This window comes from Helianthus annuus, chromosome 7 (assembly GCF_002127325.2).
Source record: "Helianthus annuus cultivar XRQ/B chromosome 7, HanXRQr2.0-SUNRISE, whole genome shotgun sequence".
NCBI classification, from domain to species: Eukaryota; Viridiplantae; Streptophyta; class Magnoliopsida; order Asterales; family Asteraceae; genus Helianthus; species Helianthus annuus.
In genome coordinates, this window is record NC_035439.2 from 114354572 (window position 1) to 114378524 (window position 23953).

Below are 23953 nucleotides of genomic sequence, written 5' to 3' on the forward strand. Positions count from 1 at the left end.
TTTAGGTGGCACATCAAAGGTAAGAGACAGAAGGGCATAACTACTATACATAGCACGCTTTTATCTTCTGTTTTCATTTACATAATGCCATTTGAAATGTTCTTTTTTGCTACAACACATTAACATAATGTAAAGATTGTTTTTGAATAAAGGAAGATGCAATAATAAAGTATCATTGAGCATTTAAAAGAAGGAAACACTAGCTTAATGCATATGACTAAAAGAAGGAAACACTAGCTTAACGCATATGACCAGTGGCGGATCTTGCCCGTTGAATGTGCCAGGGCCGAAAGACACGGACACTAAAAAAAGCCCGGGCAAGCCCGGGCCAAACGTAGTATATATAAAAAATTTCGATCGAAATGCGAAAAATTAGCACTACGGCCGAAAAATTTGCCCGGGCCGTAGCCCTGCCAGTGGCCTTCTAAGAACCGCCCCTGCATATGACAATCATAGTGTGTGTACAACACAAGAATATGGCAGTTTCACAAAATGAAGGCATAACATTCTTTGTAACATTACCTATTACATATAGCATAGCAAATCATCATCATATATATACACACACATACCGAGTCAACAAAATTAAAAACTCAATCAAATACATACGGTTGTGGTTCCAACGGTTTCGTTGGCCAAAGTAATTCAAAAAGAACAATATAAAGAAAACTAGTGAGAATTTAAAATAGAAAACTAGATCAATGTGTCATCCAAAAAGAACAATATAAAGAAAATACAATCTAATCAACGACTACTCACGTGGAGATCGAGGATCATGGATCCACCACTCCTTTATTTTAGGAACAATTCTCCTTGAAAACAAGCTATAAGATCATGACCACTAAGAAAATAAAAAAGATAAACATAATGCAAAATAAATAACACAAGCATGCAAGGAAATGGACGTAGCCAAATAGCTTTGTGCAAGACCGGTACATATCGACTTGTGATGACGTGTCTGATGATGTCGTGGGACATATCACACACATGTATATTTATAGCTTGTAGGTGAAGTGTTTATACGATAATGCGATCACCACGCTTACCAAAGATTGCTGGGCCATATGTGGAATAACTGATGTCGAAAATAGGTTTAAATTGCAAGACGGCAAACACAAGCACTGGTATATTAGCCAATGAAGACACGAGGCCAAGCACCCATGTCTTTTCTTCTCCAAAAACCAGGTAAAGCACGGATGTAAAGGCCATCATCATGAAAATGATTGAGAGAAAGAGGGTAATAAGGGCGATTATCAATCTCTTCGGTAGCGAGGAGAGAAAATCTTGAACTGCATAGCGTGCAGTGAGTATGCCCAAGAACATTAACATAGAAGAAGCTGACATTAAGAGAGCTAGAGCATCTGCAACTGCAAAAGCTACAAACCCTGTCCTCTCAGAGAATATTGGCTTTCCATTTTCACTATTGGTTCCACCTGGTACGGTAATCGCCGAGGTAAATACGATGGTAGCAATGAGTGTTGCTATGATGATCCCAGAGTGAGCTCTATCTTTCATCCATTGCTCACCTTCTTTTGCTAAGTTTTCATGTGATTCAGTAAATATCATTGCTGGTGTCTTGCCAAATATATTCCTTTGCTCTTGATCTTGAGGCCGTGATAGCTTTTCAACCACCTACCAGTTAATTAGTACTTTAAAATGTGAAGAAGGTTAAAATTAAGAAAACCTTTTGTGTGGTTCGTGATACTTTTTTTTGCCTCTTTGTTGTTTTATGCGTTGCTACTATAGTACCACTTTTGTACGGTTGATGCCTCAATTCCCTTAGTTACATTTTATATTATTCTGGATTACTATATTGTACACGTAAAATTATGGTTTTTGAAGTCAGGGATTGGGATCAGTGGGAGCAGCCTCTCTATTCCCTGAGATAGATGAAAGGTTTGCCCTCATCCTATCTTCCCAAATCCTTACCAATAGCTTTGCTATGAATGAGGTTGCACTGGGTACGTTTGTTTGTAAGATCACAAGTTAAAAACTACCATTTTAATGGATGTTTAACATGCATAGCAAAAGATCATTTAAATCTTAGAGAAGTGAGTTAGAAAAGATCATTTAAACCTAAGAGAAGTGAGTTATGAATTTATCCCAGACATGATAAACTTTAACGTTTACCTTGAACCATTGTAGTTCACGTTGCATTTGAAGCGCTGCACCAGGAGCACATGATCTGAGATGGAGACTAGCTTGATCCGTAGTTCCTCCAACCAAACGTGCAACCAAGTGCAAAGCAGTGTTATAAGATGCATCGCGCTGTGCCAGCAAAAGATGATGTGGTGTTGTTATCTGGTATATGAGATTGAAGACGTCCACCCTACGATTTGCAATTGCAATTTGGAACACCCCATGTTTGTTCTCATTCACTAGAGAAAGTGCATTTGGAAAGGAAAGTAATATCTCTTCAACAACCTCAACGTTCCCCATAGTTGCTGCTGCCTCTAACGGACTTCCGATAAGATCTCTTACCCTTTTACCATCCAGTTTTGCTATTTCAGAGCAAATAAATCTAAGGAGTTGAAGAGCTTGGGCATGCATCACTTTTTTCTCTTGAATCTTTTTTATCTCTGGCACTGCATTTCATAAATCATTATGTTCCTTTTATCAAAGTATCTATTTAATACCGTTGTTTATTAGATGAAATTGGCTAAAAGTGGAAACACTCGCACAAAACATTTATTAGACTCTTATGTTGTTTTTGTTGGCGTGGTGTTTTTATGTCGTGGAATGTTACGTTCTTTGCTGATGATGTTGTCTGTCTTTTCCTTATTGTTTTCGTTTGTTTGCTTAGAAGCAATTTTATTATGGTGGCCATCATTTGGGGGTTTGTTTTACACATACGAATCAACAATATACACATGATACAATCCAATGACAAGTAGTTGAAGTTACCAAATTTGCCAGCGAGTCGCCAAAACACTGAGCTCCAGTTTGTCTTTCTCTGTGAGCCTGGCCAAAGGATATGAAAGTACAATGTTTGGATGTCACACAATCGAAAGATTTCAGGGCACTAGATTAGCAAATAGCACAAATACTATGTATATAGTATATACTCTCATCAACTCTAAATCACCAACACTCTACACTCCAATATCAATTTTCTTAGATTGTTAATTTGACTGAACCCCATTTGAAGGATTACAAGAGGAATCAAAGATTCCATAACTTATTGGTGATGGATTATAAGGCTACGAGGTATGGTTGGATATTATGACACATCATCTACACGTAAGCACCACGTAGGACAAGGGGCTCCATTGCCTTTTACAAATAAAGCCCACGATGGGTTAAAGGCCCCAATACCCCCCCCCCCCTTATTGTGTGTTTTTAACGTTTATAATTGAAGTGGGGCCCACAGTTCCATCCGTTATTGCTCGTTATTGTAATCACCGGGCATCAACAGTGCCTCATCAATGGCGCCCTGGTATGGAAAAGGGGGGCGCTATTGATGATTTTTTGCTGAGGTGGAAGGGGGTTGGCGCCCCATACTGTGCAACCTAATAGTTTTTGAGGATCGCCTTGTGAAGTTGTGATATAGCAAACAAGGAGGAAAAATATTGCATAATTATATATTTAGAAAACCGATTGATTTAAAAGTATGAAATTACTTTGATAGTTTGAAACCTATCTGTAAATTTATAATCTAATTGCAACATGAGAGAGAATAGATCTACATACCTTTGTCAGCTTTTTCCACATTCTCGATATCGCAAGTACCTCTATAATAGTCGACGGGCCTTTCCAATTCACTAGGTAGATCTACATTACATTTGAACGCCAAAATATTAATATGTTTTACTAATTTCCAAAAATCAACACCCTAACAAATTTATCAGTGGATGCTTACAGGGGTAGATCATGCACTGCCAAAAGTTGAAATTGGCACCACTACGAAATGCGGAATGCCTGTAAGTTAGTGTTTCCAAAGGTGAAACCTCAATGACCGCCAGTGCAGGAAAGTGTTGAAGCAAAGATAGACATATATCTACAAGGTTTGGTTATAACTTTAGTAAATTTGCGCAATATTTTCGTTTTCCTCCTAATAGTAGTGTGATCTCAAGGCACACCTATATTATACAATGAACTCACCATAGAAGCCGCCTGATATGAGTGCCTGCACAAGTGTCAACCTTTTGAATTCATCAAGACACGCAACATTCGTGGCATCTAACAAGTAGCGAACAGAATCTTTTTGATCGGCATATGCAGCAAAGTGAAGAGGCAGGTGATTATAAATGTCACAAATGTGAGGAAGATCAGGATTCTTTTTCACCATCATTTTCAGTGCCTCGACATTCCCAACAGCTGCAGCGCCAAAAATAGCCGTCCTACCAAAGCTGTCCTGCATAGCCATATCTTGTGGTGACATCAAGCTTATAAGTTTCTTCACGATGTCTTTGTTATTTTTCTTGTGAGATGCAACTATCAATGCTGTTTCAGAGGCTCCTGTGATGATCGCCCTCACCGCGGTTGGATCTTTATCCAATATATCTTGTAAACTTTTCATATTGCCTTCAACAACAGCCCTGTATAGTGGCAGATACTGTGTATAGTTCTTCCCTTCTGCTGCTTGGTTTGAGACTGTGTGTATAGTAACTCTTATGGTTACACACTTAAACTTCATCTAAGCCATCTAAATTGATTCAGAAACAACAAAGAACACTTTTAACTTCATTTTAGTGGTCATATTTTCATGATTAACAAGAATGAAGATGTGATTTTGACATGGGAGGCTTTGATGGTGTGCGGGGAGGACCTCCGCACAAGGCCCGTGATTTCGAGGGGCATGCGATTTAAAAAAAATCCGATACGTATATGTTATTTTTTTAAACAGTAAACACATACCACTTCCAATACAGGCTCATTTACAAATCATTTTTTGTGGTTTAGAATTTAGCCCACTTGAAATTAGATTTATTGAGCCCAATGCTAATTTGATTTTTTTTTTAAATAATAACAAAACATAACGGAAGGGCACATTTTTTTCAATCTCGAACGGTGTACGTGAATTTTCAGAGACGCCTCTGGATTTTGAATATTACTTGTTTCATACTAAAATAGATCATAAACATGGGTTGGAACTTGGAAGATCAATCGGTTTTTTTTTTATAAAAGATGTTTTAGCCTTTTAGATATACATAATAGATTATGTGATAATTGTGTTTGATAATCGTCATAACTTACTTTAGAACTTTTTTTCTAGGAAAAAAAAGTGTGTTCACGGAACTTTCTCACAAACAGAATTGTGGCACTTACCAAGTGTTACATCTCCTAACCCTTTTCACTAAATATTTAATTTAGTACTTTAATAACATGTTATATGTAAGATTTTTTTTATAAATATTAATGCATAGCTTTGTTTTGACAAAATTATAGTGTGCGTCCTCTATTTTTACATAAAATTGCATTGCATGTTCTTTATGTTTAAAAGTTTCAGTGTACGTCCTTTACCGCAAACCTAGTTAGTTTTCTTAGTTAACTTAATCACATGGCTAGCACATAATGGGCAAAATAATCATTTTACTCCCCTAATTAGTATAATGATTCTTTGAGAACCCATATGCTACTTCGACAATCTATATGAACTTCTATAAGAATGTCCTCTCAATTAATATATATTAATATATGTACGTGTGTTGTAAGAAAACGCATATGAAACAAACCGATTATGGAATGTATGTTTAGCAAACATGTTTCACAAGCATTTTTGCGTACAAGATCTATTAGGTGAATTTATAAATAAGATAATTGTTTATTAACGGTTCTGAAAGTTCTGTAATATTCAGAGTTCTTAAATAAACTCAACTCGTAGAGATCAGTTCAGAACTCCAAATAATTGCAGAACTTAGAGAACTTATAATAAACAATCATTCTACTAATATATTTTTATACTTAACATTGTTTAAGGGTATTTTTTTATCATTTATTATGATTCCATATGTGTTAAGAGTAGTTTTATCATATTTCATATCTAATTTTATAATTACATATACGTAAATTAGTTCATTTACACATATGTAAATTAGCTATTACACATAAATAATTTGGTTTTTCATATATGTTATCATAAAAATACATATAATATATCCTTAAAAAATGTTAAGTATAAAAATATATAAATAAAATCAGGGTCGTCTCTGAAAATCACAAAAGAAAATTTTGGCCCTGTTCGAGATAAAAAAATTTGGGCCCTATTCGCAAATCTTCATATAATATAAACTCATCAATCATTCAATCAAATATATAAATATTAAAAACCCATAATACTACGATAATTGTTATGAAATAGATAAAAAAAAAATAACAAAAATAGGTGGCAAAAATATCAAATTATCGAATCTACTTGCTAAATGAACAGTGTGGTTCTTCTAGCAGGCCCTTATTTTTGTTTAGACTAGTCACTTGGGCTTGTTAATTGGGCCATTTTTTTAAACTTTTAAACAGACCCTTATTTAAAAAACTTTGGGTTATACAAACATCCAGAATTTTTTTTACATATATATATAATTTAAAATTTTTTCGGGCCCTATATTGATTTGGACCCTGATCGTAGGCACCTCCTGCACCCTTGATAGACGGCCCTGAATAAAATACTTGTTTATTAGCGGTTCTGAATAATAGAACCTGAAACGTCTCTATAAATGGTGCTCCTGGATGTTTTGCATCTACCACTGAGCCACAAACCCAGTGGTAGAACTTGAAAAGTAGCATGAATAAGAAAAATGGAACTTTAAGATCGAAGCTAGCTAGAGTGAAGTATTCGTTACCGCGATCAGCAGCATAAGTCATCTTAGGAGGTCTATGAACGTTTTGGTTGATAAAAGTCCATAATTCAGCTGCAGTCTTTCCAGTAAATGAACTAGAGAGTTCTTCCCAGAAGCCATCTTGCATTGTTGAAATAATTGAACTTCGTACATGATCATCTATTTCTCTCCATTGCGTGTAATCAGGGTTCTCGATCTTGTTCAATTGTTTGTCATTAATCTCCTCTGGTGGTGGCTTGATGCTGCCATCGATGAAGGTAATGAGGCCGCTACCCTCGATATAGTTGCGCATAGTTATTTTCCAATAGTTTAGTGTGTCGGGAGTGAGCTTGGGGATGGTGTGAAGATCATGATAGATATAAATCGGACGTGGGTATTTACTGAAAGATGGTGAAGTAGACGATGCCATTGTTTCAAGGCGGTTTGAATGGTTTCTTAGGAAGTTTAAGTAAATACCCATTGTTTCATGTGGACGATGCCGTCAGTGACATTGTTTCGATGCCATCAGTGACATTGTTTCAAGGCCGGTTTGAATGGTTTCTTAGTGTGTGTTAGTGTAATTAGTTTCTAGATGCTGTGTATTTTATTGCATACTATTACTATTGACTATTGTTAATATTTACATATACTGTTAATGTTAATGTTAATTAATATTAATATTAATATTAATTAATATTAATATTAATAATGTTAATATTATTAATAATATTAATATTAATATTAATATTAATATTAATATATTAAATATTAAATTCATTGACTATAAATAGTAAACATATAATACATATTATTAGTACTTGCTTAGAATTTTGTGTATTACACAACTTAAATAAGTAAAGATCCCGATGTAAGTTAAATGGGTATACGGTTTAGACGAAAAAACAAAAATTAAGAATGACTAGAATTATCTCATGTGTCTACTAATTTATTAGGTATAGAGATAAAAATAGAGATTATATAACTCAAACAAAGTTGAATGTATTTGTGATCAACTTAATGATAGTAATGGTGATACTGATTTTGAGAGTTGAATTAGAGTGAAATTCTAAATTATCAAAAACAAAACTCTTAATATTATAATCTTATATTTATTTGGTACTAAGTAGTTTAGAGAATTTTTTAAGGGTTCTTTTGTAACTTTTGGAAACTACAACATTAAATAATAATAATAATAATAATAATAATAATAATAATAATAATAATAATAATAATAATAATAATAATAATAATAATAATAATAATAATAATAATAATAATCTATACTATATTATAATGCATTTAGGAAGGGCATTTTAAAATGCCTAAAAGTTAAGAGTTTTCTTGTGGGCGACTGGGGTGTTTAACCGAACTTTTAAAGACAACGTTCTAAATTTTAGCCTACATATTACACTAAACAGTATAATCTTAAGTTGTTCTGATATAGTCAGTGACGGCCCTGAGGATTTAGGTGCCCTATCTGAGCCAGACATTTAGAAATATGCCCCTTAAGCCTTAACGAATTAAATAATATACAATAATTTTTTTTTAAACGAAGACTAAAATTATAGCAATAAACATAGTAATCGATGGGGTGGGGCCACATGTGGGTGTCAATAGATTGGGGTCGCTAAGGTCGAGAGTCCAGACGACGTCGATGTTGCTGTGTGTTGGAAGCGCTAATTTTCTTTTGCTTTTTAGAAATTTAAATAGATATTGGGCTAATCAATGGGCTAACAACTAATAAGTTTTGAGAATGAACCTAAGTATAAGACCTTAGGTTTGTAATAGGCCTACATGTTATAAGTTTTAAATGAGTTTTCTATTTTATAAAATACACAAACATATATATAGGAATTTTATAAAAAAAATAATGTGCCCAAAAAATGTGCCTTATATATAGGAATTTAAGTAAAGATGAAAGTGAATTATACAAAGCTGAGACAACATTGTAAAAATAGCAAGAACATAACATAACTATATTTGCTTGTTGGTTTGTGGATTTTGCTTTGTATATAACTAACACTTTGTATATTTTTAATAAAACACATAAATAATTTAACTTATACTTTATAGATTTATAACAATTAAAAAAATTGTCAAATCATTTAATATTGTTAAACAAGAAAAATAAATTATATGAATCATTTTTAATAGCAATTTAATCGGTAGTATGTGGTACAGTCCCGATTCAAAACTTTTAAGAGTACCGTATCAATGTATCATAGCAATACCAACCGAAAAGATAATATACGATTTTCGGTTTTTGGTTTTTGATTTGGTAGCAATATGGATATCATCCTTAGCATTTGATACATGTTTCTATTATTCAACCAGTACTGTACTGGGTATATTCGGTACCAGTACATATTTCCCCGTTTTCCGGTACCAGTATGGTACTTGTATTTACGGGTAAAACAACGATAAATACCGGTATGGTACCAGTACCAGCTTTCTTCATTTTTTGGTACCGATTCGATATCGAACGGGTACCATGCTCATCCCTAATTGTGATACAGAAATGGAGAAGGAAAAGTGTGTGCAAAGATGGTTAGTCAACGCATCACAATGGGACCTATCCCCAGATGAATTCTCGATCGTCATGTCTGTTCTACGTTAGTGGTACGGTACTAGTATCTGGTACGAAATTTCCAATATAGTAGCGTATAGTACTGATACCAAAAATTAGCTAACTATAGAACCGTATCATGTATGTTCGGTCGGTAGCGGTACTTTATTGGCAGTTTGGTACGGTACGAGTATTTGGTACTGAATTTCCAGTATCGTAACGCATAGTACTGCTAAATATAAAACCATATTGCGTATGTTCAGTCGGTACCAGTATTTGTTACGTACCGATGCCAAAACTAAGGTAAATATAAAACTGTAGCGTGTATGTTCAGTCGGTACTGATACGTTATTGGTACGAGAATAGTAGTATTTGGTATCAAAATTTTAATCCCTAGCAGGAAGAGCACGTAGGTAAGGTTTTCATTAAAAAAATACTAAAAAGTTGTTTATAGATAATATTTTAACCTGTTAACTTTTAAACGCTAAAATATAAGATTCTGGTTAGATTTGTTCGGTATGTGGCCTAATTTGTTCTAAATTTCTATTACTAACATCGATACCATATTTGTACCAACTGAACATAGAAGACACGGTATTTGATTTTGCATTTAGCTCAATTATCCCGGTTCAAAACTTTTAACCATACATACATACCGTATGATAGCGAAACCGACCAAAAATATATCCAAAAAAACCCGGATAATATTTGGTTGTATCTATTGTGATACAGAAATGGAGATGGAAAAGTGTGTGCAAAGATGGTTAGTCAACGCGTCAGAGTGGGACCCATCCCCCAACGAATTCTGGATCGCGATGTCTGTTCTACCTCAACATGAACACTCATCAATCACCAGGTAACCCAACCAAATTGTTACAAACACTTGGAGAATATTATTGATAAAATATATTTATTTATTTATTTATTTATTTATTATAGGTTTGTGAAAATCGAAGACCGAAAGAGGGCACTTGTCAGCCGGTTGTTGCAGTATGCACTCGTGCATCAAGTTGTTGGGCTTCCGTTTGATGAAATCGTCATCAATCGCACACCTGAAGGCAAGCCTTACCTGGTATCCATTTCAATTTTTACTAAATCAAATTACTTTCCCTATATGTTTGGTTGGTACCGATACCGGTATATGGTACCAAATTTCTCACTCCTAGCGTGAAGCGTATCATGTATGTAAGGTGTTCGTTAGGAAAAAAAAATACTAAAAAGTTGTTATAGATAATATTTTAACTCGTTAACTTTTAAACGTTGAAATATAATAAGATATTCTCATCATCTCTGGTCAGATTTGTTCGTCTAATTTGTTCTAATACTCAAACACATCGCTAATTCAGTCAAATTTAACATTGCAATCTACGGTCTAGTTTGTTTAATTACTGATTAACTACATAAGCCATCACATCACGTATGCATCATGTGATGTGCGTGTCAACTGCAGCGATGTGATCTAATCACTGCATCATGCGATGCGCGCAATTTAAAACCAAGATATCATGCTTGTATGAATGGGCAAAATGTAAGAATCCAAGTTATGGATATATGCAGGCAGCTCTTTGCTAAGCGAAGTACAAGTCGGGGCCCTTGTGAGACTTGAACCTAAAAAATATCAAACAACAATAGCAAATCGCAATAACAAGTCATAAATCGTGAATATCAAATCACAAAATTGTGTTTTTATGGTTACTAATCAATCACAAATCGCATCATCAGCAAAAATCGATTAACCATAGTTTCTCCACCATCAGCAGAGGATGCATCATTGCGTTCAAGAAAAAAGGGACATGGTAACTTATGGATTCAAGAAAAAAAGGGTTTGGGCCAATGATCCTTCAAGTTTTGGGTGTGGACTATTTTTTTTGTTTGGGTCATTATGTGTTTGTTCATTTGGGCCAAATACACATACATATGTAATATATGAAAAAAATAAAAATATTGGAGGCCCCTATTTTTTGGTGGCCCTAGGCCTTCGCCTAGAATGTTAAGCCTATCGGTCCGGCCATGCTATTGAATTAGCCAATAACCAGACTATCATAAAATAAGTTATGATTTGCATTTTAAATGTTTATAATGAACTAATTCAAGGAAATAGTTGCTCTTTTGATGTGACAATCTTGATATTGATCAAAATGTTTTTTTTTTTTTTTTAGTTCTGATTGCTGTTTTTACGATCAAGTGTTTGCTTAGGAAAAACATCTGAATGTGAAATTTCCAAATTTCAACTTCAACGTTTCGCATCATGGTGACTATGTGGCAATAGCTTCCGAACCGATTTGCCTTGTGGGTTTGGACATTGTATCTTGCTTCATTCCTGGGAAAGAAAGCGCTTCAGATTTCATTCGCAATTTCTCGTCCTACTTTTCAAGCTCCGAGTGGGAAAAGATCGTCAACGCTGGTTCTGATGATAATGTTTTGGACACGTTTTTCAGGTGAAATTTGATTACATTTCACATGTAGTAGGAAGGAAATCCCTCCCTCTTGTTTCTTAGGATATTATTACTTATTTATTGTCATCTTATTGATATAAGTTCATTACGTTTATGGGTAAATGGGTCGGTTTGGGTTTGACTACACACAAAATGCATTATGCATAATATTAAAACTAAGCGTGCTTTGGTTAAATGGTTAAAAATAGCTTGATGCGTGAACAGGTATTGGTGTTTAAAGGAAGCATTCGTCAAGGCCTTGGGCACAGGAGTCGGGTATAAGTTGGATTATGTGGAATTTCATCACAAAGACTGGACCGATATATGTGTCAAAGTAGATGGAGTTGTGCTAAATGACTGGAATTTTTGGCTTTCCGAACTTCAAGGAAGACATCGGGTTAGTTACTATTAAAAAATATACTACAAGGGTATTTGAGGGATTTCAGCTACCAAACAACTGTTTTTTATGCTAGTCTTCAACTATGTGTAACTTCAAATGCTGTCAAACTTGACTAATTCTGTTTTGGCTATGTAGATTGCTGTTGCAAGGGGTCACCCGAGAATTGCTGCTGAAAATTACAAGAAAACACTTAAACAGAGTCACTTTGACGATGATCTTTACAAACTAGGTTTTCATCTACCAAATCCAGTGTTTGTTATGAGATCAGTTGAAGAACTATGTTCCCTTTTCCCGGTGGTAAAATAGCCGGATCAATGAAGTTGGATAACGGGTCAAAACATGTAATTTTCAGTATGGATTGTGTAGGCTTGACTAGCTAAATCACAAAATTTTACCCATTTGATGTAAACCCTAACGTAAATCAACTCATTCTAGTTGTATTATGAGCTTCCCGTGTATAGTTTATTGAGCGTTCTTGGTTAAAAAAAGAGCATGTCATATATAGAGGTGATGGCATGTTCTTCAAGAGGTATGTTGATTTGGGTAAAATTAACTTTGTATACGAGTTAATTTAGGTCAACTCGATACATGTAAGGAGTAAACCAAAAATGAAATAGAAAGGCCATAATTACAAATAATGGGTTGATTACATATCTATATCTATACTATATAATAAAAGAAACCATTTTGAGAACACTTGTCATCATATTAGATCATGTATAATTACTCTTATATTTAATTAAAATATACTATTTTAAATACAAAATTAAAATTTAAATATACATGTGTTTAATATTATTCATGCATTCAAATTCTTAAAATTTGAATCTATCTTTTATTTCGGTGAAAAACATTATTTGGTAGATGTGATGGATAACCTAAAAATATACTTGTGCATAAAATAGTAATAAAACTTTAACGATTAACACGAAAGTGGAAAAACATGAATAGGCATGATTAATCAAGTCATGTTTCATTTAGTAAAAGAACTAATCATGGTTCAATATAAAGCTAAAAAGTATAAATGATTATTGATTTAATCACATAGACACTCCCTTTTGTATACATGTGTAGCGAATTTGGTCTTTAGTTATGAGAAATTATAGCTTGGGTACCCATTGTTCATTGATAAGTAACAGGGCCGGTCCTCAGAATTTATGTATTATGTTCAAACTAAAAAAAAACGTTCTATTTGGCCTTAACAAAATTGACTATTGGTCAACATCTGCTTGACTTTTGGTCAACATCTGTTTGAATTTTGGTCAACATCTTATTTTGTAAAGAAGTACAAAAACAAACATTTTTACAAAATCTCAAATCACCTTATCATATAAGTGCATTGAAGTAAAAGTGGAAATTATATTATTCATGTGGTCCTGGTCCTGTTGTGCTTTTGTTTGACCTCTAATATGAGTTCATGATCTAATCCGGTGATTTGAAGACATTGTTGTTGAATCGAATGAGATGGTTGATGTAATATAGTCGTATTAATAACAAATAGTAATTAATATAACTAAGTTTCCCGAGCCCGGGAAGCAATCCCGGGTAAAAACCTAGTTCCTATATAGCTGAAAAGAGCCACAATAATATACATTTCCGCTGTTTAAATTAAAATTAAAACCATCTGGTTTTCATCAGAACATATTCAGTTCCGTAAGATCATCCAACGGTATTTCAAGTCCTGCTGAAAAATGGTCTTGTAATTCCTCGTCATCAAAATTCAGTAAAGAACTCAGATCCTGAGGACCCCCTACGCCTAATTCATCAATCGGGTCTAAATCATGAAGCGGGTCAATGATCTCCATACTCTCGTTCGACATTTCTTGAGGCATGTTACCGTTCCGAACGTCTCGATTATGATTAGGCCCGTTTAGTGAAGGCTGTACAGGGTGCAGTGATCTTGTAGATTGGTTAATACAACCGTTCCCTGAGGTTGATATTTGACCTGCAGAGTTGACTTTTATTTTCCTCTCACCCTGGTATGCACGTTTTCCCGTTGTACCGCCAAAACCAGTGCTGATGTCATCAAGTAACAGCTCTTTCTTCTTTCCTCTGTTTGATATTGGTCCGTTAATGCCAAAAGCCACATCTGATGCATGATACAAAGTTTTGAATACGTTAGATTGAAACCATCTAAACGCCTTACAAGTTACAAATAGCCGAGATCTAAAAGAAAAGAATAAAACTGAAATAAAACCACGTAGGAATAAAAAGAATACAAAAACAAACCATTTTAATATGTGTACAAATCATACAGACTCAAGCCTCTCGACCAATAAGTAGTAAATATAACCTTGGAGGATATACAATATTACAAATACATTTATTACAAAATGCAATAACACCTAATGCCGGAAATCTGACATGTTAAACTATTTGCATAAGCTAGTTAGGGGCATGGAGTGTGCACATGCATGCAGGTTTGAATAACGGCCTAACGGATCAAATGGATTCAGATCAAAACAGGTAGTTATTAGTATTCGGTCTGTAAACGAACCGAACGTTCATGAACTGTTCAACGGAACATGTTCATTTGTGTCCATTTATGTTTGTTCAATTACATTCATTTATGTCCGTTTAAGTTTGTTTGTTTATGTTCGTGAACTGTTCCTTGAGTTTTGTTTTAAATGAACGAACATAAACGAACACGAGCATGCTCATTTTCTTAACGAACGAACATGAACAAAAATATTTGTTCGATTATGTGTTCGTGTTTGTTTAAAGTTGAATGAACGAACACGAACATGCCTCCGTTCATATTCATTCGGTTCGTTTACAGGCCTAATTAGTATAGTTTAAGTTAGGTTGACCAACAGAAAAATTATGTCTGATTAAAAGATTTTATGTGAAAGTGTATAACTAACCTTTAAGTATGATTACAAAAACTGTACTACTGCAGTCACAATCTAAGTTACTAATTAAATCAATATAGGAGCTTGTATAAATTAAAAATAGTAAGAATATACACCGGGATACTTCTGACCAGTTCCATTCGATCCCTTTGACCTATTTTCTAGCTAACTATTTTGATTTTTGATGGAATTAATCTTGATTGACAGGGCTGAATCGGTAAACCAAATAGTTGAGGTATCGTGTGGTTTACAGGTGAAAATTGATGTTTGAGATAAACACAAAAGAAAAGGAAGATCAGCTTGAGATATAAAGATAACTTTTTGAAATTTGTTTCCTCACTAGTAGGAACTAGTATTTTGACTCACCGCGCGTTGCGGCGGCGTCTAAACTTAAAGACTATGAAGCACGGGGACGGCTATGAGCCTCTAGTACCCGTCCTGGGGACGGTTTGGGGATGGAAACGCCAAGGGGACGGCTGGGGACGTTTCCAAAACGTATCCTGAAATCGGGGGACGGCAACCAAACGTTTCGGGGACGGCAGCCAAACGTATCCATTGTTGCCGGAATATCTCGCCGGAACAACTGCAGCTCTGGTCATTCTTGAGTTTTGCCGTTCCCCGTACCCCAGTCCCGTACCCATTCCCGTGCTACATAGCTTAAAGAGTTAAAGTAACTTGAACTTATACCGTCAAATACTTGACCCGACTCGTTTTCAAACAGGATTTACGTCAAAACGTAGACCAACTGAAAACGCACGTGAAAATAAGCACGAAATCGTATTATATTTGACTTGACTCATTACCGAGAAAATTTACGTCGAAACGTAAACCAACTTGGATTTATAACGGAACATACTTAAAATAGTGTTTTTTACGTTAAAGAATGGTACCACGCGTTGCGACGGAGTCGAAACGTAAAGTAACTCGAATTTATACTGCCTAGGAAGACGTATTATTTTGACCCGACTGGTTTCTGAACAAAACGTAGACCAACCAAAAACATACATAAAAATAAGCACGAAAACGTATTATATTTGACCCACGTACATAAAAATAAGCACGTAAAACTCAAGGGGGGGTCAAAATGACATTTTACAAAGGTTTTAGAAAGCTGAGGGGGTGTAAGTGGCAATGCTAAAAGTTGAAGGATTGAATACACAAAGAAAAAAAGAAAAAAAAATGTGTTGGTTGGCATTGTTGTAAATTTGGCCAAAAAAATAATAAAAAATAGAGGTTGTATTAGTATACATAGAGATGTTAGGGCATTGTATTTTGTGCAGTTTTGTTCAATATGATATCGAAAGAGTAGTGACGGTGGTTTAGTCACAAAAACTAGTTGTCATTGTGAGTTGCTCGGTCCAATTCTTCCAACATTTTACCCAGTTGATCCGTTAAAGAGAAATTAAAACCCAATATAACCCATTCATAACTCAAATGTATTGAATTTACCACCATATTAAATTGCCAAAGGAGTGTAACTTCAATAAATGAATCAAAACACAACAGAGTATTGAGAAACTGGCCTACCTGACGATATCCGTGAATCTGCGTGGGAGTTTTGGAATCCCATATACTTGGTTGCAGTCTCCAACTCATTTTCCTGTGGAGCAAAAAGAATATCACGAAGTGGGGCCACGTTAAAGCAACTGACACCTGATTTCGCGAATTTACGACACCTGGCAAGCGTTCTCCTTCCAAATGCCATCGCAACATGCTTCGGGATCTTTAAAGCCCCACCTCGAGAAGGCCCTCTAGTAGCCTGCAACAAAATCATTCAAACTTAGAAAAAAAGTTACCCATATTATGTAATATCTCCAGGTTTTAATCAAATTCTCTAGACTGTAAATATGCTATTTTGTCCCCATCAACCAACTTTGGCATTAACCAACTTTAGCCCCTCAATTTTAATAATGACATGTTTAGCCCTTAAACTTTAATAATGACATGTTTATCCCCTTAACTAAAACAACTTTAGCCCCTCAACTTTAATAATAAACAACGTTAGCCCCTCAACTTTAATAATGACATGTTTAGCCCCTTAACTAAAACATCAAACTACTTTACCCCCTCAACTTTAATAATAAACAACTTTAGCCCCTCAACTTTATAAATGGACATGTTTAGCCCCTCAATTTTAGCAATGGCATGTTTAGCCCCTTAACTAACACAACTTTAGCCACTTAACTTTAATAATAAACAACTTTAGCCCCTCACCTTTATTCATGACATGTTTAGCCCCTTAAACTAAACCATCAAACTACTTTAACTCTCGCAATTTGCTTATTTTTATCTACGTTTCGAACCCGCTGCAGAGCGCAGGTGGTAACCCACTCGTTCTTGATGATTCTTTTATCGATTTTGGATTCAGATTATGAGTCAACCGACCAAAAACAGGAAGAAAACAAAGGGTTAGAACTTGCCAGAAGTTTTCTGTAAGCTAGCTCCACCAATTTATCCATTGCAAGCTGCTCAAGATCTCTGCATAACGAGAACATTTTACGACTTAGAATAGCAACAATAAAACCGGATTAAGTTTATAAAGAAAGATCCATGAATAAAATTCTTACCCCCCTACAAAGCTGCTTCCTATACTCTTACAGATTTTCTCCAAATACGCCTTCTTTTTATAATTCTATATAATAAATAGAAATGTTAAGTATACGAAAATTTATATGACTTGTGAACAAACAGATGCTAAAATGCAAATTAGCAAATATCATTCTCGACATATAACCTGTTGTCGAAGTCTTGTCTTCAGCTGGTTGATTTCTTGCTTGATTGTTTCATCCTCCTTGTGATCCAACTTCGGCTGTCATCCAGGTAAAAACGGATGTTAAACATGTTCCAAAGTAGAAGTAGCAAAACGGGTGGGTTGGGCAATGGTCAACGGGCAAAAATCGGTGATTATTTTACGTGGCTTGGGTTGGATAGACTCGAAAACTTTTTCCCTTCGTTCGGTTTATAAATAATTAGTGCGTCAAATATGACTACAAAAGTTATATATTTAAGTAATGATCTAATTTGTGGAATAAAATAATTTACAATGTTTTTATACTTTTACGCATTAAAAATACACCGAGTAACTTTCAACCCATTTGGCCCGTTTCTTTCATGCTAACTTTTACATTGGTTGAAATTGCCACCTCTACTTGAAAGTAATTACTTGAGTAAAATGCCATTTTCGTCCCTGAGGTTTGGCCAGTTTTGCGACATTTGTCTAAAGGTTTGTTTTTCCGCATCTGGATCCAAATGGTTTGAAATCTTGCTATTTTCATCCGGCTCATTAACTCCATCCATTTTTCTCCATTATGTCAGAGGTATTTCCGTATTTTTTGTTAGCTTAAAGGCCAATTCAATCTTTTTCAGGGGTATTCGGTCTTTTCACATAAAGTGAAAAAGACCGAACTGCTCTTTAAGTTAACAAAAAAAAGGAAACACCTCTACTTAACAGAAAAAAATGGATGGAGTTAACGAGCCGGATGAAAATGGCAAGGTTTTAAACCTTTTGGATCCAGATGAGGAAAAACAAACCTTTGGACGAAAGTCGCAAAACCAGCCAAACCTCAGGGACGAAAATGGCATTTTACTCTATTTACTTTTTTGAGCTCCAATGTAACTTAAATACCAAAGAAGATGAGCTTGAGCATAGTAGCATACCACTAACTCCGGATATAGACCAATGCTGTGGAGCTCCAAAAGAATTTTGTCGTCTAGACGCATTTGGTCATACTGATTGTCAAATGAAGAAATGCCAAAACCTTCCATTTGTATCACTTGCGGTCGATTGAAACTCTTTGAGATTCCCGCCAACACCACATCATCACACGGAGAATCATAAACGGAAGGGCTTCTAAACGAGTTGGTACATCCATTGCTAGAAAACGACACCTTTATTGAATGTATACTTTGAAACATGGTATCACAAAAAGCATCTTGAAGTGGTATATTTGCGATATTTTCTTCTTCTTCGAGTTCATTAATGGTGTCTTCTATAATGAGTGCTGATAATACTCTCTGGAACAATGGGATGAATTCTTTAGATGCTTTATCGGAATCAAGTCTCCCGGAAAAAGACTCGCTTCCTTGATGTTTCACATGCATGTTTCTTTCTCCGGAAAAGTTCGTATCATAAACGGAGACTTCATGTGTAAAGTTCATCTATTATGAGAGCAAATTTTAGATCAGAATTTTGCCAAAAAAAAAATGCTGTATATATTATGGGAATGAGAAGTAAACATGTTAAGATTTCAGGCTTAAAGAAGTACCACAATGTTATTTGCACGACCATGAAACTGAGGAAAGCTTTCCTGAATATCAGGCTCCTTTAGCTGCTTCAAAAAAAAAAAAAAAAAAAAAAAAAAACATGTGATTTAAAATGAGATTGTTTACATGCAAAATAATTTAAACACACTATTAAAAACAGTTCCCACCTGTGTGGATAAGTAGACTTTATCTTTTGAACTGACAGGAGCAAATATAGGTTCCATTTTTTTCCAGAAAGCGCTTGAACACGCTAGATCTGCAAAAGCATTCAAAAAAATAATGTATAGGGGACTATATTATGCACCTAAAATAAAAAAAGTGATTGTCTTACAGCTAGCACTACGAGCGTGATTTGCAGCTGCCAGCAGTTCTTCACGGTCATCATCCGATTTCCCTGGAACATCATATAAAAAACTATTCAAATTTTATGAAAACAAGTTTTTTAATTGCCGCGCGTTGCGGCGACACCGTGCGCGATGTGATAAATTACAGACTACGATCAACCCGACTCGTTACCGAACTAAATTTACATTGAAACGTCGAGTAATCGGAATTTATACCGTTGAATGAAAATGTACTATATTTGACCTGACTTGTTTCCAAACAAAATTTACGTCGAAACGTATACCAAATCAAAGCGTACATAAAATAAACACGTGTGGTGACGCCGTGAGTGGCGTGATAAAGTATCTATGGACTACAATCGACCTGACTCGTTTCCGAACTAAATTTACGTCCAAACGTATAGTAACTCAAAACTATAACGTCAAATGAAAACGTATTACATTTGACCCGGTTTGTTTCCAAACAAAATTTACATCAAAATGTACAAAAATTATGTTAAAGCGTAGACAAACTCGAATTTATACCAAATAACAATAAAAACGTAAGAAATTAGTTTTAGGGTAAACTCGAAACTTTAGAAACTTGAGGGGGGTCAGTGATATTCACAAAGTTAGAGGGTTACTTTGACATTATTGTAAAGTTTGAGGGTAGAATTGGTAGGTGGCAAAGCTTTGCCACCGACCATTCTTTTTAGTATATATAATTGTAAAGTTTGAGGGTAGAATTGGTAGGTGGCAAAGGCTTTGCCACCAACCATTCTTTTTAGTATATATATATATAATATTATTCTCACATTTGAGAACACCATACCTGTACAATCAGAACCGCCAGTTTGCAAATGGCCAAGACGTGAAAAACCCTTGCGCTCCGAAAGTTTTTTCAAAGGACGTCCTGCTTTACTGGCAAAAAATGCATCATTTTATGAGTAAAACGAAAATATTAAATAAAAAACTATATGTAATTTCATATAAATAAAATCAGACACCTTCCATTCTTCTCACAACCAGGCTTATTACTTCTTATTGGCTTAACCGTAGATGTATTATCCAACTTGTACCCGGTTACCAAAGAGCTAGCCTTTGCAATTACCGGACCTCGTCCACCACGCCCCTGTCTCTTCACATCCTCACCACTTTCTTCGGTAATAACAGATTTGACCTCCGTTCCAACTGCTGAAGAATGGTCAACAGATTCTTTGTTTTCATACAACCGATGTGGGGATTGAACCGGCTCTAGTTTAGATTTTAACGGTTTAGAAATAAGAGGACCATTGGTCCCGTCAGATGCTAATCTACCACTAATATCAGAGTGTGAACAGCTGTCAGATGATAATGATTTTTCTTCTTGATTCGAGACAGGTGACACCAAATTTGATCTCCTGGTTCGAGAAATTTTTTGCGGTCTCTGACCAGCCCACTGGGCCATAACAAGAGAAGACGAGCCCGAGGGCTCGGGCATAGCCCGTTTCCGATCATTAGCTCCACCAATTGACGGGATTTGGCTACCACCTGTCACGTGACTCACGTTCTCCCAGCTTTCTGGAGTTCCGGCTAAACGAGGTGTACTTGGTGATGAGCTGACACCGTTACGATTACCCCTCGTAGCCTTCCCTTTTGTCACTAAATTACCACTGGGAATATAATTATCATCGCGAGTATTCAACCTGCAAATAGAATACGATTTATACAACAAGAGAAATGCATAGTTATGTAATGCACGATTACAAGTAAGCCCATACTTATTGTTTCCTTTTGTAAGAATTCTTTCGTTATTTGTTCCACCTGTAAGATCTCTGGTGGGCCCCTCAAGTTCATTTTGCAACATAGGTTCACTGACAGCCTTGTTTTGAGCGGTTCGTTTTGGCTCGCCATTGTTATCCATAGATCTTGTAGAAGCCGTGCCTACCGAACGTTTTCTTTTCATCTTTTTATCCCACCCGTCCCTACCTGCGGGAATCCGAGGTACCCTTTCTTCTGATATATCAGATTCTCCATCGTTTTCCGTGAGCGAATCTCGATCTTTAGCCGTCACCACAGGCTGCTTTCTTAGACCATTACTCCGGCATTCCGCCTGATACAGATATATAAATAGGTTCATAGTCTGTAAGTGTGCGTAAGAAATAAATCAAGCAACAACACAACCGATGTGTCGTGATGTCACCAAAAGCGGTTGCATATTATAAGTGATTTTGTAGTTTATAAACAATAGTAAAGTACAAGGATGGTCCCTGTGGTTAACCAAAATTTTGAATTTAGTCCCTAGCTTTCCAAAAGAAACGTATGGTCCCTGTGGTTTGTACTTTGTAACGCATTTAGTCCTCAACTTTTGCCAAAAGTACATGAATGGTCCCTATAGTTTGCACTTTGTAATGCATTTAGTCACTAAAAGTTTGGGACTAAATGTGTTACAAAGTGCAAACCATAAGGACCAATAATGTACTTTTGGCAGCAAAAGTTGAGGACTAAATGCATTATAAAGTGCAAACCATAGGGACCATCCGTGTGATACAGATTTAGAAATAAAATTTATAAATAGGTTCATAGTCTATTAAATTGTAACTTGTAAGTGTGCATAAGAAATTAATCAAGCAACAAAACAACCAATGAATCGTGAAGTCACCAAAAGCAGTTGCATATTATAAGTTACAAAATCATGTTAGAAGCAAACCCTTGTTTCTGCAACCGACGTGCGAACACGCTTGTTCAAAAGACCGTTCTTAAGACGATCTTCTACTCTTTGATTTACAAGTTCTGTGGCGTTTCTGTAAATTTGAGTTCCAATCTTCGAGTTTAAAGCACCTGCTTGATCACTAGCCATTAATTCATTACGCTGCGTTTTCTTTGCAATTACACCGTCACAATATTTATCCAACTTATGCAAGTGCTCCTCCAATTTGCTTGCCCTGACCCTATTAAAAAGTTGTATCATCGAATATTAAACATTTAAACCTACGGATATAATTATAATATACCAACTCAAATGGAACAAAAACATACCTAGCTATGTTACATGTATCCACAACACTTGATCTCAAGCGCTTTAGATCCTCTGCAACAGACAATGAAGACGAACTCTCTTCAGATGTGCTTCCAACAATAAGCCCCATGACCCGTTTCAATTCAACCGACCTGTCGATCTTCCAGTCACCAATCGGAATCGGCTCAAATGATAAACACTGAGACAACGTCGGTAAATTCCTTGATGCTACCGGCGCACTACCTGCGCTTCTTGTGACAACAAACCCTGAACTGAACGTCCTCTCTGCACCCTCTCGAAAGCTTCCACCCCGTTTTCCATTTGAATAAGGTCCGGAAAAAGCTGGCTCAGAAGCACTGGCTGGAGGCGATTCAAATCTTGCATTGGCAGCCATAACTTATAACACTCCCAGTACCCCCATCATATGTAGGAGACCGTCAACCGTTTATTCTGAATAAATTGCGAAGCACATTCAAATTAGGAGCTCAAGTAAGAAACAGATATCGGGTTTTTGTTTGTTTTGTGACTCATGATACTTTGATATCTCTGAAAAATTCAATCACATAACTCTCAGAGAGAAATCAAGAACGAGTACGTAATCTGTTATGATTTCTCATTGGTCATTAAGTAAAACCAATTACATAAAATAGCTAGATAAAATCAGCAAAACAAAAAAAATAAGTTACAATAATTCTCCTCCAACAACATACTACCTACAGCTACGTGTGTAAACCCTAGAAGAAAACGAACTACATTTCGTAATTGTATAAACATAAACGAAATGAGTGATTATGTACCCTAGTTATTGCTCGAGCTAAATTCGTAACATAAATGCAGAATTGAATGGGGGAACTGATACCTGCAGCAGTAGAAATAGCGTTGAAAATCAACCGCGAAAAATCCGGTGGCTGCCGGTGGTCGTTGTCGTCATCTCCCGCGATCTGTTTGCGTTCAGAAGTCGGGTGAATGTCGAGAGCTGAAACTTTGTTTTTAGAGTTTTACAATTATATATTATATATTATACTAGGTAACTAGGTTATAACCCGGTGTATTACAAAGGGTTGAATAAATAAATTTTATATACTAAATAATAAAACAATATATCTTTAAAACCTCATTATTGTACGGTTGAATAAATATAATTTTATATATTAAATAATAAAAAGTTATATCTATAAGAACCATATTGTACGTGTTGAATAAATGTAATTTTATATACCAAATAAAAAAGTTATATCTTTAAAACCACATGTATTATACTGGTTGAATAAATGTAATATTGTTAACCAAATAATAAAATAATACGTCTTTAAAAAACTTTATTTATTACACGGGTTGAATAAATGTAATTTTATATACCA

General features: G+C 35.4%; 4 protein-coding genes across 8 annotated transcripts; 1 reads left to right on the forward strand and 3 right to left on the reverse strand.

Annotated features, from left to right (window-relative positions):
* Positions 1-1017: 1017 nt before the first annotated feature.
* On the reverse strand, positions 1018-2550 carry LOC110866768. Its single transcript, XM_022115917.1, has 2 exons — positions 2131-2550; positions 1018-1632 (listed from the first exon to the last, which is right to left on the reverse strand). Exons 1-2 carry the CDS (start codon positions 2548-2550, stop codon positions 1018-1020), a joined length of 1035 nt encoding a protein of 344 aa, XP_021971609.1.
* A 1259-nt stretch (positions 2551-3809) lies between these two features.
* LOC110866630 lies at positions 3810-4653 on the reverse strand. Its single transcript, XM_022115773.2, has 2 exons — positions 4102-4653; positions 3810-3997 (listed from the first exon to the last, which is right to left on the reverse strand). The coding sequence occupies exons 1-2, from the start codon at positions 4634-4636 to the stop codon at positions 3825-3827; spliced, it is 708 nt and encodes a 235-aa protein (XP_021971465.2). The 5' UTR covers positions 4637-4653; the 3' UTR covers positions 3810-3824.
* Positions 4654-9978: 5325 nt separating this feature from the next.
* LOC110868222 (L-aminoadipate-semialdehyde dehydrogenase-phosphopantetheinyl transferase) lies at positions 9979-12621 on the forward strand. Of its 2 annotated transcripts, none has more exons than XR_004862389.1 (5): positions 9979-10177; positions 10261-10393; positions 11507-11759; positions 11982-12153; positions 12292-12621. XR_004862389.1 is itself a non-coding variant. In XM_022117338.2 (5 exons), the coding sequence occupies exons 1-5, from the start codon at positions 9981-9983 to the stop codon at positions 12460-12462; spliced, it is 915 nt and encodes a 304-aa protein (XP_021973030.1). In that variant the 3' UTR covers positions 12463-12621. The 2 variants fall into 2 exon arrangements, 1 of the variants encoding a protein (XP_021973030.1); XM_022117338.2 differs by having other exon boundaries at positions 9981-10177; positions 11518-11759.
* Positions 12622-13641: 1020 nt separating this feature from the next.
* Positions 13642-23581, reverse strand: LOC110868223. Of its 4 annotated transcripts, XM_022117341.2 has the most exons (16): positions 23452-23581; positions 22613-23042; positions 22284-22524; positions 21355-21686; positions 20602-21279; positions 20427-20515; positions 19603-19665; positions 19439-19527; positions 19274-19339; positions 18666-19166; positions 17743-17817; positions 17576-17640; positions 17429-17486; positions 16685-16767; positions 16536-16608; positions 13642-14245 (listed from the first exon to the last, which is right to left on the reverse strand). In XM_022117341.2, exons 2-16 carry the CDS (start codon positions 22984-22986, stop codon positions 14117-14119), a joined length of 2916 nt encoding a protein of 971 aa, XP_021973033.1. In that variant the 5' UTR covers positions 22987-23042; positions 23452-23581; the 3' UTR covers positions 13642-14116. The 4 variants fall into 4 exon arrangements, with proteins under 4 accessions (XP_021973033.1, XP_021973032.1, XP_021973031.1 ...); XM_022117340.2 differs by having other exon boundaries at positions 16536-16767; positions 19274-19336; XM_022117339.2 differs by having other exon boundaries at positions 16536-16767.
* Positions 23582-23953: the final 372 nt, after the last annotated feature.

Bases quoted from the DNA above. Each gene is read 5' to 3' on its own strand.
- LOC110868223 (XM_022117339.2), bottom strand. From the start codon at position 22,986: ATGGCTGCCAATGCAAGATTTGAATCGCCTCCAGCCAGTGCTTCTGAG. The intron at 22,525-22,612 runs GTATGTTTTTGT...ACTTTTTAATAG, and splicing joins GATACATGTAACATAGCTAG to GGTCAGGGCAAGCAAATTGG. The intron at 16,768-17,428 runs GCAAGTTCTAAC...ATTTTGTTGCAG, and splicing joins TAGCTTACAGAAAACTTCTG to GCTACTAGAGGGCCTTCTCG.
- LOC110868222 (XM_022117338.2), top strand. From the start codon at position 9,981: ATGATAGCGAAACCGACCAAAAATATATCCAAAAAAACCCGGATAATA. The intron at 10,178-10,260 runs GTAACCCAACCA...TATTTATTATAG, and splicing joins GAACACTCATCAATCACCAG to GTTTGTGAAAATCGAAGACC. The intron at 10,394-11,517 runs GTATCCATTTCA...GTGTTTGCTTAG, and splicing joins CTGAAGGCAAGCCTTACCTG to GAAAAACATCTGAATGTGAA.
- LOC110866768 (XM_022115917.1), bottom strand. From the start codon at position 2,550: ATGCATGCCCAAGCTCTTCAACTCCTTAGATTTATTTGCTCTGAAATA. The intron at 1,633-2,130 runs GTAAACGTTAAA...ATTAACTGGTAG, and splicing joins GTGAACTACAATGGTTCAAG to GTGGTTGAAAAGCTATCACG.
- LOC110866630 (XM_022115773.2), bottom strand. From the start codon at position 4,636: ATGAAGTTTAAGTGTGTAACCATAAGAGTTACTATACACACAGTCTCA. The intron at 3,998-4,101 runs GTGAGTTCATTG...CAAACCTTGTAG, and splicing joins CATATCAGGCGGCTTCTATG to ATATATGTCTATCTTTGCTT.